General features: G+C 37.8%; 1 protein-coding gene across 3 annotated transcripts in view; it reads right to left on the bottom strand.

The window, feature by feature from the left end:
* PPP4R2 (protein phosphatase 4 regulatory subunit 2) overlaps positions 1 to 18,266 on the bottom strand; it is a 71,649-nt gene that overhangs the window by 12,993 nt on the left and 40,390 nt on the right. For 2 of the 3 annotated variants that reach the window (XM_010385978.2, XM_030919696.1), the window contains exon 3: positions 8,526 to 8,696. The exons of the other annotated variant lie outside the window; for it this stretch is intronic. In XM_010385978.2, the coding sequence (XP_010384280.1) occupies positions 8,526 to 8,696 (171 nt within the window). The remainder of the gene's footprint in view (positions 1 to 8,525; positions 8,697 to 18,266) is intronic. 3 annotated transcript variants of the gene reach the window in all.

The following is an 18,266-nucleotide window of genomic DNA, read 5'->3' as shown; positions in this document are numbered from 1 at the left end:
GAGGCACAAGAATAAACCAGATAAACCAGTACAAAATGAATGCATTTGGTACAAGTATATGAAAGCTCTGCTCTCTGATACTCATCCATTAGACACAGCATACAAAATAGTTTATTCTAACTTCTGAAAATACTAAGACTTTTTCCACACCTACTAAGAAAAGCAAATATAGGGAGAAGAGTGTTAAATACACATGCCACTCATTCTCAATGAAAAGTCTGAACTGAAATCCTTAAATTTGGTGGGGAGTGGTGACCAGATGTTCATTAGCAAAGGTATACTGTAAAACAAAAAGCTTTGGGCCAGGCACAGTGGCTCACGCCACTTTGGGAGGCCGAGGCAGGCGGATCCCCTGAGGTCAGGAGTTCAAAACCAGCCTGGCCTATAGTCCCAGCTACTCGGGAGGCTGAGGCAAAAGAATTGCTTGAACCTGGGCAGTGGAGGTTGCAGGTTGCAGTGAGCCGAGATCGAGTCACTGCACTCCAGCCTGGGTGATAGATTGTCTCCAAAAAAAAAAAAAAAAAAAAAAAAAGCAGCATCTGGCTTACTCTGCAGATATATCATCTGATTTATTCATGGTAAAATGGAAAACTAAGAAGATATAAGGAACTGAAAAAAGGACATGACTAGACAGCAGCTCGAATTTTTTAAAACTGTGCCTACAAAATCCAGTAACATTTTTTAAACCCTCACACACACATTAAGGATCCACTTTTGCTAAATATATACATATTTTAATGCACACACACACACACGTACAGTACCCCACTAGGAGACCTTACACAAACTGAATTTACCTAAGTCTTCATGGGTCTTATGAGTCTTGTCTGAAAACAAGGGTTCTAAACAAGTACACTTTAAAGATTATCATGATGGCTAAATATGACATAATGTATATGGCATATTAAATCACCTAACAGTGCCTAAAATATTTTAGAAAGTTCAGAAAATCTTAGTTCTTATTGTCATCATTCCGTCTACTCTTTGACAGAGATTGTGGGAAGGCACAAATGGTCCAAAGACCAACAAAACCAAAAGTACAGCTCTGTCTTTAAAAATATTCCCTTTAATTCCAAGGAAAACAACTAACCCGAATTAATAGGATCGTACATTTTACCTTATATATCTTAATTTGAATACAAGCTGTCCCTATTTATTTATTTATTTTTAAGCAGAAGTCTTGTATACCTAAAAGCTATGAAAATTCAAATACCAAGAAAGTTGCTGAATATCAGGGCAAGACATCTCAACATAAGTAGCAATTCAATGCTATTTTTTTAAAAAATAAAATTTAAGTCGTAAGGCTAAACACTAAAGAAATAATGTCCTAAGTATGTATTTTAACCTAAATTTCTATAAAAGTACTAAGTTGAAAAGAAGGCACTCAAAAAATAAATGCACACTTCATTCAGACTCTAAGAAAATCAGTTAACTATCCTAACTTTATATTATATAAGCAACTTTTCAACATGAAAAAGACAAAGGAATGTAACATGTAGCACAGAGGCTACTGGAGTAAAAAGCTAAAAAAATGACCATAAAATCCGACATCCTACTAAATAAGAAGTCAAAACAGTCATTCACTTTCGTTTTACTCATGTATACGTAGATTTTACTGTCTTTTCTGACTAAATGACATTAGTGGTGTCTTAGTTAACATAAATACTGATTTAAACTTGACCATCTACATGGAAACTAATAATATCTGTTATCAAAGACTAAGTTTATAATTTTGTTTACACCTACAAAGTCTTACAAAAGTCAGAAATACCATTAGAATCCTGTGATATTAGCTTTACTTGAAGCAATATGCTCTTTCTGTACTCAGGCTTTAATATTTACATAAAAATATACATTCATAAATATTTATATTTACAAATTTTGGGTTAACGAGTGGTGCAGACACTGGTTTACCTACATCATTGGGATTCCTTATCATTATTAAAAAGAGGCGAAATCAGCCGGGGGCAGTGGCTCACACCTGTAATCCCAGCATTTTGGGGGGCCGGGGCGGGTGGATCACCTAAGGTCAGAAGTTTGAGACCAGCCTGGCCTACATGGTGAAACCCCGTCTCTACTAAAAATACAAAAATTAGCCAGGTGTGGTTGATGCACGCCTGTAATCCCAGCTACTCAGATGCCTGCGGCAGGAGAATTGCTTAAACCCAGGCAACAGAGCAACACTCTGTCCCCACCAAAAAAAAATCATACACCTACAATTTTAAGCCTCAAATCAAATGACAGATTTCACTTATTTTTTGAGACAGTGTCTCGCTCTGTCACCCATGCCAGAGTGCAGCGGCACAATCTCGGCCACTGCAACCTCTGCCTCCTTGGTTCAAGCGATTCTCTTGCCTCAACCTCCTGAGTAGCTGGGACTACAGGCACTTGCCACCACGCCCGACTAATTTTTTGTATTTTTAGTAGAGATAGGGTTTCACCGTGTTAGCAAGGATGGTCTCAATCTCCTGACCTCGTGATCTGCCTGCCTCAGCCTCCCAAAATGCTGAGATTACAGGCATGAGCCACCACGCCTGGCTAATTTTGCCTCTTTTACTAATAATAAGGAACCCCAATGATGTAAGTAAACTAAAGTCTGCACCACTCCTTAACCCAAAATTCATCTACAGCAATTGTCAAAACTTTTAATAAAGTTAATCATCTCTTGGGAGTTTCTATAGTATGAAGTTATTTTATTTACATTAAATATAACTAGCAAGAAAACGTCAATTAACTTCTGTTATTTTCTATTTTTAAGTTTATTAAAGAGAGTATCACATCAAGCCATATTACCACTAGACAAGACCAGGTGGGGAACAGTAAGGAGGGATGGTTACAAAATAATGCCAATTTCTCAAGTAATTATCCTAAGAGAAAGAAAGGGGGTAAAGAAAAAACAAGTAGGGGTGGGTGGGTGTGGGTTTGTGTGAGAGAGACAGAAATCTGCCACAAATAAGTACATTTTAACTAATATACTCAACAAACACTGACACAAATAATTAACAGCACAAAAACCTATTTTCCCCAGTCAATTGGGGAGCACAAAAATCAGGAAACAATAAAGTGGATCAACAGTGTCAGAGAACAAAGTAATAAATGGCTAAAGAACCATTCTCTCAGTCCCTGAATTATCTGCAGCTGACCGTAAAGCAAACCACACACAAACTGAAAATCAAATGGGGGTTATGTTTTATTCTACAATCCAGATTTTGGAGTACAAAAGTCTCATATATAACTTTAAAAGATCATGAGCAATACTCTCAGCTGTGACTGACTACCTGCCTAACAGATGATATAAAGATTATTAGGTATCAAAAAGTTTTCCACTTTCCAGACCTCCTCATAAATATAGAAGAATGCTATTTTAGTCTACTATTCACAGAGTGAGGAGGTTGCCTACTTTAGAGAGGTCTTAGAGATAACAGCATTGACAATAGTCTACTATTCACAGAGTGAGGAGGTTGCCTACTTTAGAGAGGTCTTAGAGATAACAGCATTGACAAGAAAGGGTCAAGACTTGAGAGATTAATTTATTTTTATATTCTTTCATTTTGAAAAATACAGAGAACATAAAATGGTATCTTTCAAAACTTCCAGGAATGTAACTTACACGCTCTCTATTCCTCAAAATGCCTCTTTGTGTATATGCCATTATAGGAATGAACCATTACCTATTAGCAATTCCTAAATTATATTCATGGTCTCTGTAATAGGAAGAGGATTTTCATAAATGGCCCTGGTTTGAGTAAACCCATATACTGTTTTTTATTATAATCCCAATCAGAGGGCATAAAATGGTCTTTGACCATTTCATTATAATTTTTTGTTTCGTTCATTTTAATTTTTGGTGTTTCTCAAACTGTAACTTCAGTTTTGCAGAGTAGCTATAATCCTTTTATGAAATTTTGCAGTTCCAAAGTAATTTTAAAAGACAAGAAAATGACAAAAAAAAAAGGAAAAAAAGAAATTAGCATTCCACTGTGATTCTTCTATGCCTCAATACACAAAATACAGATATAAATACACTTTTATTCTTTAATTCTTTTTTTCTAGTGCTCAGTTATTCAATATTTATTCTTTTCTTTACTCATTCATTCATCCATCAATCCATCCATACTCGTCTGTTTGAGAACCTACTATATTCAGGCACTCACTCTTCTAGGCCTTGTTTGGAAAAGCCTGTTACCCCAGCTCTCCAGACGCTTATAGTTCAGGATATCAAGTAAACAAATGCATGGACAATTTCCATTTCAAAGAGGGAAAAACTTGTACTCTGGCCAGGCGCAGTGGCTCACGCCTGTAATCCCAGCACTTTGGGAGGCCGAGGCAGGCGGATCACAAGGTCAGGAGATCGAGACCATTCTGGCTAACACGGTGAAACCCTGTCTCTACTAAAAACACAAAAAAATCAGCCAGGCATGGTGGCAGGCGCCTATAGTCCCAGCTACTCCGGAGGCTGAGGCAGGAGAATGGCATGAACCTGGGAGGCAGAAGTCGCAGAGAGCTGCGATTGCGCCACTGCACTCCAGCCTGGGCAACAGAACGTCTCAAAAAACAAAACAAAAAAAACAGAACAAAAAAAACCCACTTGTACTATGATAACACACTAAAATAATTTAGAAAACAGATAATCTTTCTTATAGCAAAATACTAGGAAGCATTTAATATAAAACTTTCACAAATTAAAAGCAAAAATAACAAAAACTTACCAATAAGAAAATTAGCAAAAGAAAGCCAAAAGAGGATATAAAGGGCAATTCACAGAAAGGCTGTAAGTACATAAAAAGATGTTCCATTTCACTTGCAATCAAAGAAACACAAATACAGACACATATACAGTACTGAAGAATTACAGTATCTGCACTTACTACAAACGAAAGCATCAACAACCACATTTTGCTAAGTCGATTTTGCAGTATTGATAAACTGAAAATTAAGTGTTCATAAGCTAACCTAGCAATTACATTTCTACAAATTAAAAAAAGCAACAATCTGGCCAGGTGTGGTGGCTCACGCCTGTAATCTCAGCACTTTGGGAGGCCAAGGTGGGAGCATCACCTGAGGTCAGGAATTCGAGATCAGCCTGACCAACATGGAGAAACCCCATCTCTACTAAAAATACAAAAATTAGCTGGGCGTGGTAGCACATGCCTGTAATCCCAGCTACTCGGGAGGCTGAGACAGAAGAATCCCTTGAATCCAGGAGGGGGAGGCTGCGGTGAGCCAAGATCGCTCCATTGCAGCCTGGGCAACAAAAGCGAAACTCCACCTCAAAAAAAAGAGGCAACAATCTAGACATATATTCAAAACATGACATTCATCAACAAAACATATGTGGAAGGACGCTCACTACAAGCACTGCTCGTTAACAGCCAAAAAAATAAATGTCTACCACCAATCAGGACAGGCAAATAAAAACTTATAATCTACTCACATAATAGAAAACAATGCAGCCATTTCAAATAAATAAAAAGATAGCTTTAAATGTACTAATATAGACATGTTGAAGCTTCTCTAAAATGAAAATACAACTAGCATATAGCATGATTCTACTTTCATTCTTTATGTACTTCTGTAACAGTGGGGATCTTTTTAAAAGCATGAACATACACCACTTTTGTAATTTAAAGATAATCTATTACAAATGGGGGGGAGGAATGTATAAGAATGGACAAATCCTCAAACTGGTGGAAAACCAACAAAATGTCACTTCTTAGTAAATATTTTGAAAAACTATATATATATATAAAAAACACAAAAATTGAAAATTTTAGATATGTTTCAACATACCAATATATTAAAATACAGACAAAAAAGAGTAAATTAAAAACAGAAAAATCTTAATGTATCACTGATTAAATAAGACTTAGATTCTGCCTGCTCAGAGAAAGTGATTCATAAACTGCCATTCTGAAAAATCAGATTTAAAAAATAGAAGTTCGGGTCAGGTGCAGTGGCTCATGCTTGTAATTCCAGCACTGGATGCTGACTTGAGGTCAGGAGATCCAGACCAGCCTGGCCAACATGGTAAAACCCTGTCTCTACTAAAAATACAAAAATAAATAAATAAAATAAAAATTAAAAAATAGCTGGGTGTGGTGGCGCACACCTTTAATGCCAGCTACTTGACAGGCTGAGGCTAGAGAATAGCTTGAACTTGGGAGGCGGAAGTTGCAGTGAGCCAAGATGGCGCCACTGCATTCCAGCCTGGGTGACAAAGACTCCATCTCTAAATAAAATAAAATAAGATAAACTAAACTAAACTAAACTAAAATAAAAACGGTTCGAAAATAAGAAGTTTTAAAAGAAGAATGCTCAGGCATTTAATGACTGTTCAAATCATTTTCTGAAGTAGGTGAATTACCTCTTTTACAGATTAAGAAATTACAAATATTTAGATTTATGTAATAAACACAATACACAATTATATTTATATTTTTATTATAATATGTATACATAATTATATAATACATGTATTTGTTTCTAGCCCAACTTAATATGAAAGAACTGAAAACAGTATTTGCTATTACTAAGTCAGAATCACAAGTAAATCTGCTTACAAAGCAGCGGTATAATTTGACCTGTTTCACCTTAACTTTTATTTTTGAATGACGGCCATAATTTATTGAAATAAAAGATGAGTCACTATATCTAAGTACTATTTATATATATGTACAATTTATAAATAACCCCGAGAAGTATTCTTATCTTGAACGTATTCATTTAGTTCAACAGTAAATCTTACGCAACATGCTTCTAAAACGTATTGTGGCTATTTCTTGGATAAGTGCCTCTGAAATGTTTTTTTTTCCTTTTTCTGAAAATTTTTAAAATTAAGATCGATATGGAAATATACACATATGGTTAAATACTTTCAACACTCCAACAGGGTGCATAGTGAAAATAGGTCTCTCCTTCCCATCCCAGGCCCCCAGGGGTAACTATAACTGATGAACCTCAAAGACAAAAGCTGCGATTTCTTCCCCCAAAATATTTTCGTAACAGACCCAAAGTCAAGGCATAAGGGTTTGACATTTCAAGCAAAATTCTTAAACCTAAAAACAGTGGAATATGATGTAAAGCAAACCGTTAACTGGATTACACTATCTTATTTTGAAATCCCATGCAATTAAATACCTAAAGAATCAAGCCATTTATGCCATCTAAAAATACAATTGAAACCCTTCAAATAAATATCTAATTCTAACTATGAATTCACTGGTTAGAAAAACCACAATTCATTATATTTAGCATTGTTGTTGTTCCACAGCCCAAATTAACGCCAAACTAAAAAATGAATAATTCAACTTCACAAACACTTCTTCCCTTCAATAAAGGAAACCATAAAAATACAAAGTCCTGACTGGGCGTGGAGGCTCACACCTGTAATTCCAACACTTTGGGAGGATGAGGTGGGCGGATCACGAAGTCAGGAGTTTGAGACCAGCCTGGCCAGCATGGTGAAACCTCATCTCTACTAAAAATTAAAAAAAATTAGCCGGGCTTGGTGGTGCGTGCCTGTAGTCCTAGCCTAGCTACTCGGGGGGCTGAGGTAAAATTGCCTGAACCCGGCAGGTGGAGGTTGCAGTGAGCCGAGATCATGCCACTGCACTCCACCCTGGGCGACAGCGACACTCCGTCTCCAAACAAAACAAAACAAAAAACAAAAGTCCTAAAAACAAAGAATTTAAAATGACAGAATATGAGAAACAGTAACATTTCTTTAAAAATGAGTACTGCTGGGCTCGGTGGCTCATGCCTGTAAACCCAGCACTTTGGGAGACTGAGGTGGGCGGAACATGAGGTCAGGGAATCGAGACCATTCTGGCTAACATGGTGAAAACCCATCTCTACTAAAAATACAAAAAATTAGCTGGGTGTGGTGGCAGTTACTCTCGGGAAGCTGAGGCAGGAAAATTGCTTGAACCCGGGAGACAGAGGTTGCAGTGAGCCAAGATCGCGCCATTGCATTCCAGTCTAGGCGACAGAGCGAGGCACTGTCTCAAAAACAAAACAAAACAAAGGGAGTTTTACTTGTGTACAAAATATCTTTTTGGTTTTTTTTTTATGTTTTACAAGGGGCCAAAAATGGTTACTTGTAACTAACAAGCAAGCAGTTACTTGGGAGAAAAATCAGGATCCAAAAGTCTAAACAAAAACTCACTAAAATACTTTCATAAATTAGTACTTCATTTTAAAAGAAATGTGATTTCTCAATGATATAAAGGTTCTGTATAAAGTATGAAGACATAACACCAAATATAAAACAGGAAAGAAAAACCATTAAAATGTTTCCTGATAAATGAATGTTTCCATTGATACCTATAAAAAGGTGGTTCAAGTTTTTTAAGAGGCTGTAAATATTTTAAATAGTTGTAAGCTAAAAATCATCAAGTACATGTCACTAGAAACAAATAATTTATTCTAATGGATAATCAATCATCAACCATACACATCAAAACTAAAAGAAAAATCTATAATCTTCTGCTAAAAATTAAATCTTTAAAACAGTATTAAGTGCATACCCATTAAATCCAGTGACAATTTTCAGTATTCTTTCCTTCATTTCATCAAAGGGAATATATTCGACATTAGGGTTGGGAGGACCTCTTGGCTCAGGAGCTGAAGTTCTGAAATCATCCATCACTTTCTCCAGTTTGAAAATAAAATAGCCTTTAAATTGGGACCACTGAATCCTATAAGCAAAAAATTAAAAAATATATAATACCATGTAGCTTTATAATTCTTGAACACAAAACACAAATACAGAATATACTATGACACTAATACTAACAGAATTAATATGTGAATAATTAGTAATGAGAATGCCGTCATTCAGGAGCATGCATCATCATGCCTCATTTATCTCACAAGCTCCATCCTGATGCTATCCAACTCCCAACCCAAACAAAAGCCAGATCTCTGATTTAAATCTTTTAAATGAACTACCTCTGCCTGAAAGTCTATGGTGTGTTAGGTCCTATTCTTAGTATGTTTAAAATAGTATTTTGACTCTTTCCCTCGTAACAAACCTAACCGGGGGGCGTTAGTTACTATCCTATTAAGTCAGAATGAATCCATGCCTTAATCATACAAGTTACATGTTTGCATGGATTAGCAAAATTTGTCTATTATCTGCTAAATAACAAAATAAACTTTACTTTCTCCTTTTTCTTTCCCTTTCAGTTAGTATCTTCAGGCTCTTCTGTCACTTAAGAGACTAAAGTTATGTACCTATGATTAAGGCACATAATCACAGGTTCCATCCAATCAGTACTTGCACGATAAAAATACATACTTTGCTTATGTACTTTTCATATCTATTAATTTATCAAATTAACACAAACACCTTTTTATCCCTTTTTCCTCACATTTTACCACTAATATAGAAGGAAATTTTGTGAGGATACCTGCCTGAATACTGTAAATTCCAGGAGACACAGCATTCAGGAATGCTAACCATTTCCTCAGGCAGACAGACCATTAGTGACAGCAGATCAATCTCTTTACATAGGTTGACTACTTAAAACAAATTTACACAAATTAACGGGAGCCAATCTGTAACCATTTTCCATCCCATCCAGCAACCCTATAAACTAAGGTAGCAGCTTTCAAACTGTGGTCCAAGAAGTCAAAGCTATTGTCAAAAGAATAAGGGCTGACTAGTTCACTGTTAATATTTGCACTGATGGTATAAAAGCAAGGTGGATAAAACTGATATCCATGTAGCAAGAGTCAAGACAGTAGCACCAAACTGCATTACTAGCTGTAGTAGAAGCCATCATTTTCACAAACTCATAATTTAAAAAATCTGTTTCACTTAAAGTGTAAAAGATATAAAAATTACTAATTTCATTAAATCCCAACCCCTGAATACATCTTTTAAATACTCTATGTAACAAAAATGAGAAATATACATTAAAAAATTATGCTGCATATCAAAGAGGTATGGCATTCTCAAAGAACAGTATCTTTAGACTGTTGCCAGCTGAACTAGCTATTTTTCATAAAACAGCATTTTTACCTGAAAGGTCTGCCACACAAATAAAGCTTATTTAGATTAGCAGACTGGGTGTGATGGCTCACACCTGTAATCTCAGCAGCCGGATCACTTGAGGTCAGGAGTTCGAGATCAGCCTGGCCAACAGGGTGAAACCCTGTCTTTACTAAAAATACAAAAATCAGTCAGGTGTGGTGGTGCATGCCTGTAATCCCAGCTACACAGGAGGCTGAGGCAAGGAGAATCGCTTGAACTGAGGAGGTGGAGGTTGTAGTGAGCTGAGGATGGCACTACTGCACTCCAGCCTGGGCGATGAGCAAGACTCCATTTCCAAAAACAAACAAACAAACAAAAAATAGGAGAATGTGGTAGGCATTTTCTCAAAAATAAATAAAGTGAACCTGTCATTGCAAGATAAATAACTCACAGTATTTGTTACCAATGATAAAAATTTGAACTTCTAAGCAAAAAACTGAAAGTCTGGAAAATTTTTATTCTTCGCTGACAGCTTCAAAGTTTCCTGATATATTCCCAAAATATTCTGAAGGCAATCAGTGTCCACGTAAAAATATTATATGGGGCCAGGTGTGGTGGCTCATGCCTGTAATCCCAGCACTTTAGGAAGCTGAGACAGAAAGATCACTTGGGCCCAGGAACTGGAAGCCAGCCTGGGCAAACAGCAATACCCCATCTCTACAAAATAATTAATTACTAATTAATTTAAATTAGGCATGGTGATATGCACCTGTAGTCCCAGCTACTCAGGAGGCTGAGGCAACAGGATTGCTTGAGCCCGGGAGGTGAAGGACTGCAGTAAGCCAAGATCACACCACTACACTCCAGCCTGAGCGACAGACCAAGACCCTGTCTCTTAAATAAAGATACTGTGTGATACCAAAAGCACAAGCAACAAAATAGATAAACTGAATGATATCAAACTTTAAAATTTTGTGCATCGGCCAGGCGCAGTGGCTCACACTTGTAATCCCAGCACTTTGGGAGGCCGAGGCGGATGGATCACGAGGTCAGGAGATGGAGACCACCCTGGCTAACATGGTGAAACCCTGTCTCTACTAAATATACCAAAAATTAGCCAGGCGTGGTGGCAGGCACCTGTAGTCCCAGCTACTCAGGAGGCTGAGGCAGGAGAATGGCGTGAACCTGGGAGGCGGAGCTTGCAGTGAGCTGAGATCACGCAACTGCACTCCAGACTGGGTGACAGAGCGAGACTCTGTCTCAAAAATAAAAAAAATAAAAAATAAAAAATAAAAAAAAATAATAATAATAATAACTGTGCATCAAAGGACACTATCGACAAGAGTAAAAAGTCAAATCGTGAAATGGGAGAAAATATTTGCAAATCTTTTATCTGATAAGGGGTTAATATCCAGAATATATAAAGAACTCCTACAACTCAACAAAAAAGAAAACCCAATTTAAAAATGGGCAAAGTACTTAAATAGGTACTTCTCCAAAGAAGATATACAAATGGTCAGCAAACACACAAGAAGATGCTTAATACCATCAATCTTGGGGAAATGTAAATTCAACTCACAATGAGATACCACTTTATACCCATTAGGGTTGGCTATTATCCAAAAAACAAGTGAACAAGTATTGGCTGGCCAAGGATGGAGAGAAACTGAAACTTTTTTTTTTTTTGGAGACAGAGTCTTAGTCTGTTGCCAGGGCTGGAGTGCAGTGGTGCAATCTCGGCTCACTGCAACCTCCGCCTCTGGGGTTCAAGTAATTCTCCTGCTTCAGCCTCCCAAGTAGCTAGGAATACAAGCGCCTGCCACTACGTTCAGCTAATTTTTTTGGTTTTTTTTTTTTTTTTTTTTTTTTGAGACAGAGTCTCGCTCTGTCGCCTAGGCTGGAGTCCAGTGGCACGATCTTGGCTCACTGCAAGATCCACCTCCCCGGTTTACACCATTCTCCTTCCTCAGCCTCCCGAGTAGCTGGGACTACAGGTGCCTGCCACCTCACCCGGCTAGTTTTTTTTTTTTTTTGTATTTTTTATTAGAGACGGGGTTTCGCCGTGTTAGCCGGGATGGTCTCAATCTCCTGACCTCGTGATCCGCCCGTCTCGGCCTCCCAAAGTGCTGGGATTATAGGCTTGAGCCACCGCACCCAGACATTTTTTTGTATTTTTAGTAGAGACGAGGTTTCACCATGTTGGCCACGCTGGTCTCGAACTCCCGACCTCTGTGATCAGCCCGCCTCGGCCTCCCAAAGGGCGTGTGAGTCACTGTGCCCGGCCAAGAAACTGAAACTCTTGTGCATGGCTGGTGGGAACGAGGCAGTCACTGTTGAAAGCAGTTTGGTTCCTCAAAAATTAAATAAATAAATAAACAAACAAACAAATAAATAAATAAATAAAAATTATGAAACCACCCTATGATTCAGGAATCCCATTTCTCGATAGATCCCAAAAACCCAACAACCCAAATGTGCCATCAGCACATGAATGGATAAGCAAAATGTGAGAGACAGATACATACATACACACACACACACACAGTCTTTAATCTGAAATAAACTCCAACGTGGTACGACATGGATGAAGCTTGATGGCATTATGCAAAGTGAAATCAGACAGACACAAAAAGAATGACTATTGTATGATTCTACTTATATGAGGTACCAAGAATAGTCAAATTTAGAAACAGTTGTCTGACACTGTGGGGAGGAAGGTGCAGGGACTTACTCTTTAATGTGTACAATGTTTCAGTTTGGGTAGATGAAACGTTCTGCAGATGAATGATCTTGATGGTAATGTAATATTGTCAGTGTACTTAATGCCAATAAACTGTACACTTAAAATAGTTAAAATGGTAAGGTTTATATTACATATATTTCAATAGGTATTTCCCCACAAAGAAGATACACAAATGGCCAATAAGCATATGAAAAGATGCTCAGCATTATTATCTATTACAGAAATGCAAATCAAAACCACAATGAGACACCCATTTCACACCCACTAGGGTGGCTGTAATCAAAAAGATGAATAATAAAACAAGTGCTGGGTTGATGTGGGGAAACTGGTAATGTCATACATTACTGGTGGAAATGTAAAATGGTGTAGCTGCTTTGGAAAGTACTTGGCAGTTCCTCAGGAAGGTAAATGCAGACTTGTAATCCAACAATTCCATTCTATTAAATGAGTCAATAATGTATTTTACCGCTACTACTTTTTAAAATGATGAGGATAAAAAGCTATTTGCATGATTACTTTTTTCCTTTCCCTATCCTATTTTAGAAAGGGGAATTTGAGGTTTAACAAGCAGATCTGCACATCACAGAATTTCTGATATGCCTAATAAGAATTCTTATTAATGTATAATTCCTTTTGGCTCCTAAAATTTATCTTTAAACTTTATAAGACTCTCCACATGTACTTCAAGGGATCAGGGAAAGTTATACTGAAATAGGATGTTTATATTTTTCATTTCTTTAATAATTTTTTGTACTTTTAATAATCACCCACTAATTCATAGTATTTTATGAGTTCAGATTTACATATGCATAGGGTCTTGTGGCGTGTTTTAATCTCATCTTTCCATTTACCATCTGACATGACATCTTTGAGGTCCAAAAAAAGCACATTAATGGGAACAGCCAGACAAGAGGTATGGGACCCCAGGTAATGGAAATTCTGAAGAGATTAAAAGACTCTATGGTAGTAACTCATGAGACAGAAATTAAGCCCCATACATTGGCATGAATTATGAACACACTGTAGTCTTAACTTTCAAATAAATCAAGCAGTTACTCTAAACTAGATCAATACGATGCAATTCAAGTGATACTATTCCATATATATATATATATATATGGGGAGGGCATTCATAAAATGTGAAAGATACAGCTTTTTGATGGCGGACAGCTATTTGATAAAAACAAAAACAGAAAATGTTTCCCTAAAAGTTAAATAATCCAGGGGCCAGGCGCGGTGGCTCAAGCATGTAATCCCAGCACTTTGGGAGGCCGAGGCGGGCTTACCATGAGGTCAAGAGATCCAGACAATCCTGGCCAACATGGTGAAATCCGTCTCTACTAAAAATACAAAAATTAGCTGGGCGTGGTGGCACACACCTGTAGTCCCAGCTACTCGGGAGGCTGAGGCAGGAGAATTGCTTGAACCTGGGAGGCGGAGGTTGCAGTGAGCCAAGATTGCGCCACTGCACTCCAGCCTGGGTGACAGCGAGACTCCGTCTCCAAAAACAAGAAGTTATATTCAGGCACAAAAAATAGGCCATGAGGAAATCAACTAAAAACTTGGCAACAAAAACAATTTCTTAGGAACATACATTCACTGGATGAGTAGAAATGAGAACAACAACAACAAAAAAAACCCTTAGTTTTCAATACGAAAATCAAATTATTCTAAAAAGATGCTCATGAAACACAAACACATTTTCAACTTCAGAACAAATTTCTCCACATAAAATCCCTCCAATAAAATACATACTCAAAATTTAAATCTACTTTGCTGAAATTAACTCAATAATTTACTGAAATTAACCACCCATTAACTTTAAGTAGCTTCACCTCCCTTCATTTTCTTTTTCGGCTCCCCTTCCATGTTCCCATTTTTGTAGTTTCTCCTGTAGGAAAGTACAATTCATATCTCTAATAAATATATCCTAGTGCTAGATTCTACAGACCTTTTTTCTCCACAGGAGCTCATAAGTTCATATTCAAACATGTTTCTCTCACAATTCTCTAAAGGTTAAAAGTATTTTCCAGGCCGGGCGCGGTGGCTCAAGCCTGTAATCCCAGCACTTTGGGAGGCTGAGACGGGCGGATCACGAGGTCAGCAGATCGAGACCATCCTGGCTAACACGGTGAAACCCCATCTCTACTAAAAAATACAAAAAACTAGCCGGGCGAGGTGGCGGGCGCCTGTAGTCCCGGCTACTTGGGAGGCTGAGGCAGGAGAATGGCTTAAACCCGGGAAGCGGAGCTTGCAGTGAGCTGAGATCCGGCCACTGCACTCCAGCCTGGGCGACAGAGCGAGACTCCGTCTCAAAAAAAAAAAAAAAAAAAGTATTTTCCAGAGACTTAAGGACAGAAAGTCCACCTTTTCTTTTCCCAAGTGGTGCTACAACAATTTAGTGGCCAGCAGCCAACCACCTTAAGTACTGCTTCCTACCATTCCCAGTTCTATTAAGATTACTCTCTACTCAGCCTATCTGCATTGCACACAAAGTGGGAGGAACACTAAGAACACAACAAAGCACAGGAGAGTCCTACTACTATTAGCTACTCCACAGGATAGCAAATACTGCACCATTTATAAACATCAAACAGGAATTTGAGAAGAATGAATAAATAAAATCTAATGGATCTGATCATTCATTAAAAGTGACAGGCTTAAAATACACTTAATGTTTAAAAGGCAGATATTTCAATCAGAAGACTTAAAAAGTCAGATAATTCAGTCTTAATTATATAACTGAGGCAAACAAAATAAGTGTATTTAATCTGAATACTGAATAAGTGAAAGATTTTCAAAAGTAAGAAAACACTGAGTTGCTTACACAAAATTTTGACTTTTTAAGGACTAATTTAAAAACACAAATTACTACCTCTATAAATGGGGCACGAAACAAGAGATTCTTTTACATTATAATTCAACATCATATTACGTCTTGTTGATTAACTGAACATTAAAACGGATCAGTGGAACAGAAGAGAGCGAAGAAGCAGACCCACACATAAATGAAAATCTGATATATGGTAAAGGACAGATTAGTCAGTCAATTGAAAAATATTGAGACTACTCCAAAATGTTAATAGGATTTAAAAACTAAGTAACGTGTTTTTTCTGATTACATCAATAGTACAGCCGTTGTAAGAAATTATAACACAGAAAAACATAAAAGTAAAATGTATCCATAATCTGCAGTCAACCATCATCACTAAAGTAACATTTGAATATATTTTTCAAATTTGACATTCTAGTTTAACATTCCTTTTTCCCCTCTCCTTACTCACTACGGGTATTTGCATGGGACAAATAAGTCTTTGAAAGCAAGATTTTTAACTGTAACACGTATTTGTGCCATTATTTATTAATCACTGTTTAAAAAAAGATTTAGGGCTGGCTGCGGTGGCTCACGCCTGTAAACCAAGCACTTTAGGGGAGCTGAGGCAAGCAGATCACCTGAGATCAGGAGTTGGAGACCAGCCTGGCCAACATGGCAAAATCCCATCTCTACTAAAAATACAAAAATTAGCCAGGCGTGGTGGTGAGCGCTTGTAATTCCAGCTACTTGAGAGGCTGAGGCAGAAGAATCGCTTGAACCCAGGAGGCAGAGGTTGCAGTGAGCCAAGGTTATGCCACTGCACTGCACTCCAGCCTGACTGACAGAGCAAGACTGTCTCAAAAAAAAAAAAAAGAAAGAAAGAAAAAATTTGGTGACATCTACTTAATTACAATTAATTATGTAGTTATGTGATTAACAGCCTAATAATAAACTTTGTAGGCATCTATTTATCACCTGAGGATAGATTTCTGTAAGTGAAATTATTGAGTCCAAAGTATGAAGTACATGTATCAAGACTTTTGATTCGACCTTCAAAAACTCCCCAGACACAATGTACCACACTTTATAGTGTCATCAGTAATATAAACCAACATGTTTCATTTGAGTATGATAATCTTTCAAAAACTCTGTCAATATGCTAGTAGAGAAACAGTTTAATTAACATTTCCTTCATTGCTAGTGAAATTGAATATTTTTACCTGATTTTGGCCACAAGACGCTTGTTTTTTGTGTTAATAGGTCCTTTGCAATCCCTCCTCCTAGGGCTTCTTCAATTTTGGCACTACCAATGTTTTCTTTTTTCTTTTTGGAGACAGAGTTTCACTCTTGTCGCTCAGGCTGGAGTACAACGGCGTGATCTTGGCTCACTGCAACCTCCGCCTCCCAGGTTTCAGCAATTCTCCTGCCTCAGTCTCCTGAGTAGCTGGGATTACAGGCACCCGCCACCATGCCTGGCTCATTTTTGTATTTTTAGTAGAGACGGTATTTCGCCATGTTGGCCAGGCTGGTCTCAAACTCCTGACGACTTCAGGTGATCCACCGCCTTGGCCTCCTAAAGTGCTGGGATTATAGGCGTGAGCCACCAGCACCGGCCACTGCTGACATTTTCAAGTTGGATGTAATTCTTTGTCATAGAAGGATGTCCTTTGTATTGTAGGATGTGGAGCTACATCCCTGGCCTCTACCTACTAGAAACCTATAGCACACCACCCACTCCAACTGTGACAACCGTAAATGTCTCCCAATATTATCAAATGTTCCCTGGGAGACAAAAATTGTCCCCAGTTAAGAACCATGGGCACCTTCCCCACCTCTCTAAAATTATTTGTCTTTTGCTTATTTTTGTGTTATGGAAAAAGTAAATTATGTGATACAAGTATGAACATAATTTTTGGATTCTCATTTTGCATGGATTGCTTCAAAGATAAAAAGTATTGTTTTTGGCCAGGCACAGTGGCTTACACCTGTAATCCCCGCACTTTGGGAGGCCCAGGCAGGTGGACCACCTGAGGTCAGGAGTGAGACCAGCCTGGCAAACACGGTGAAACCCTATCTTTACTAAAAACACAAAAATGAGCTGGTGTGGTGGTGCATGCCTGTAATCCCAGCTACTCAGGAGGCTGAGGCAGGAGAACCACTTGAACCTAGGAGGCCGAGGTTGCAGAGAGCTGAGATGGTGCCACTGCACTCCAGCCTGGGCAACAAAAGAAAAACCTCAGTCTCATCAAAAAAAGTATTGTTTTTGATATAAATGAAATGACACTAAAATATTTCTCACGTTTCCTATTTTGAAATTATCTTTGAAGTGTTACATATTTTCTCACTCAGAAACTTCTATCTGAAGATGGCATGATACCTGCTTCGAAGCAATAAAGTTTTGACAACAATTGTGAAGGGAAAGTATTTGCCACTGAAAGTGAATTTTTCAAATTAGACTGCTAAATGGTTGTACACATAAAGGATCCAATCAGATGAAAAAGAAAGCTTCAGAAGGTAACACAAACTTTCAGACAATAGCTCAGTGTAAACTCGGGTTTCTTACTTGGCAACTTACATATTCATGATAAGGATTCTAAAAATGCCTAAAGATTCAAATTACTATCTACTCACTCACCTCTCCCTACCAATTAAAACAAAAAGTCCAACCAACAGTATGTTCTGGTTAGCCTGACTTGTGCTTAATTTTTAGCCTTTTGAGCCCTTACTGAAAA

This window comes from Rhinopithecus roxellana, chromosome 1 (genome assembly GCF_007565055.1).
Source record: "Rhinopithecus roxellana isolate Shanxi Qingling chromosome 1, ASM756505v1, whole genome shotgun sequence".
In the NCBI taxonomy this organism is placed as follows: domain Eukaryota; kingdom Metazoa; phylum Chordata; class Mammalia; order Primates; family Cercopithecidae; genus Rhinopithecus; species Rhinopithecus roxellana.
Note: the sequence above shows the minus strand (reverse complement) of the source record. Positions and strands in the feature narration are given on the sequence as shown.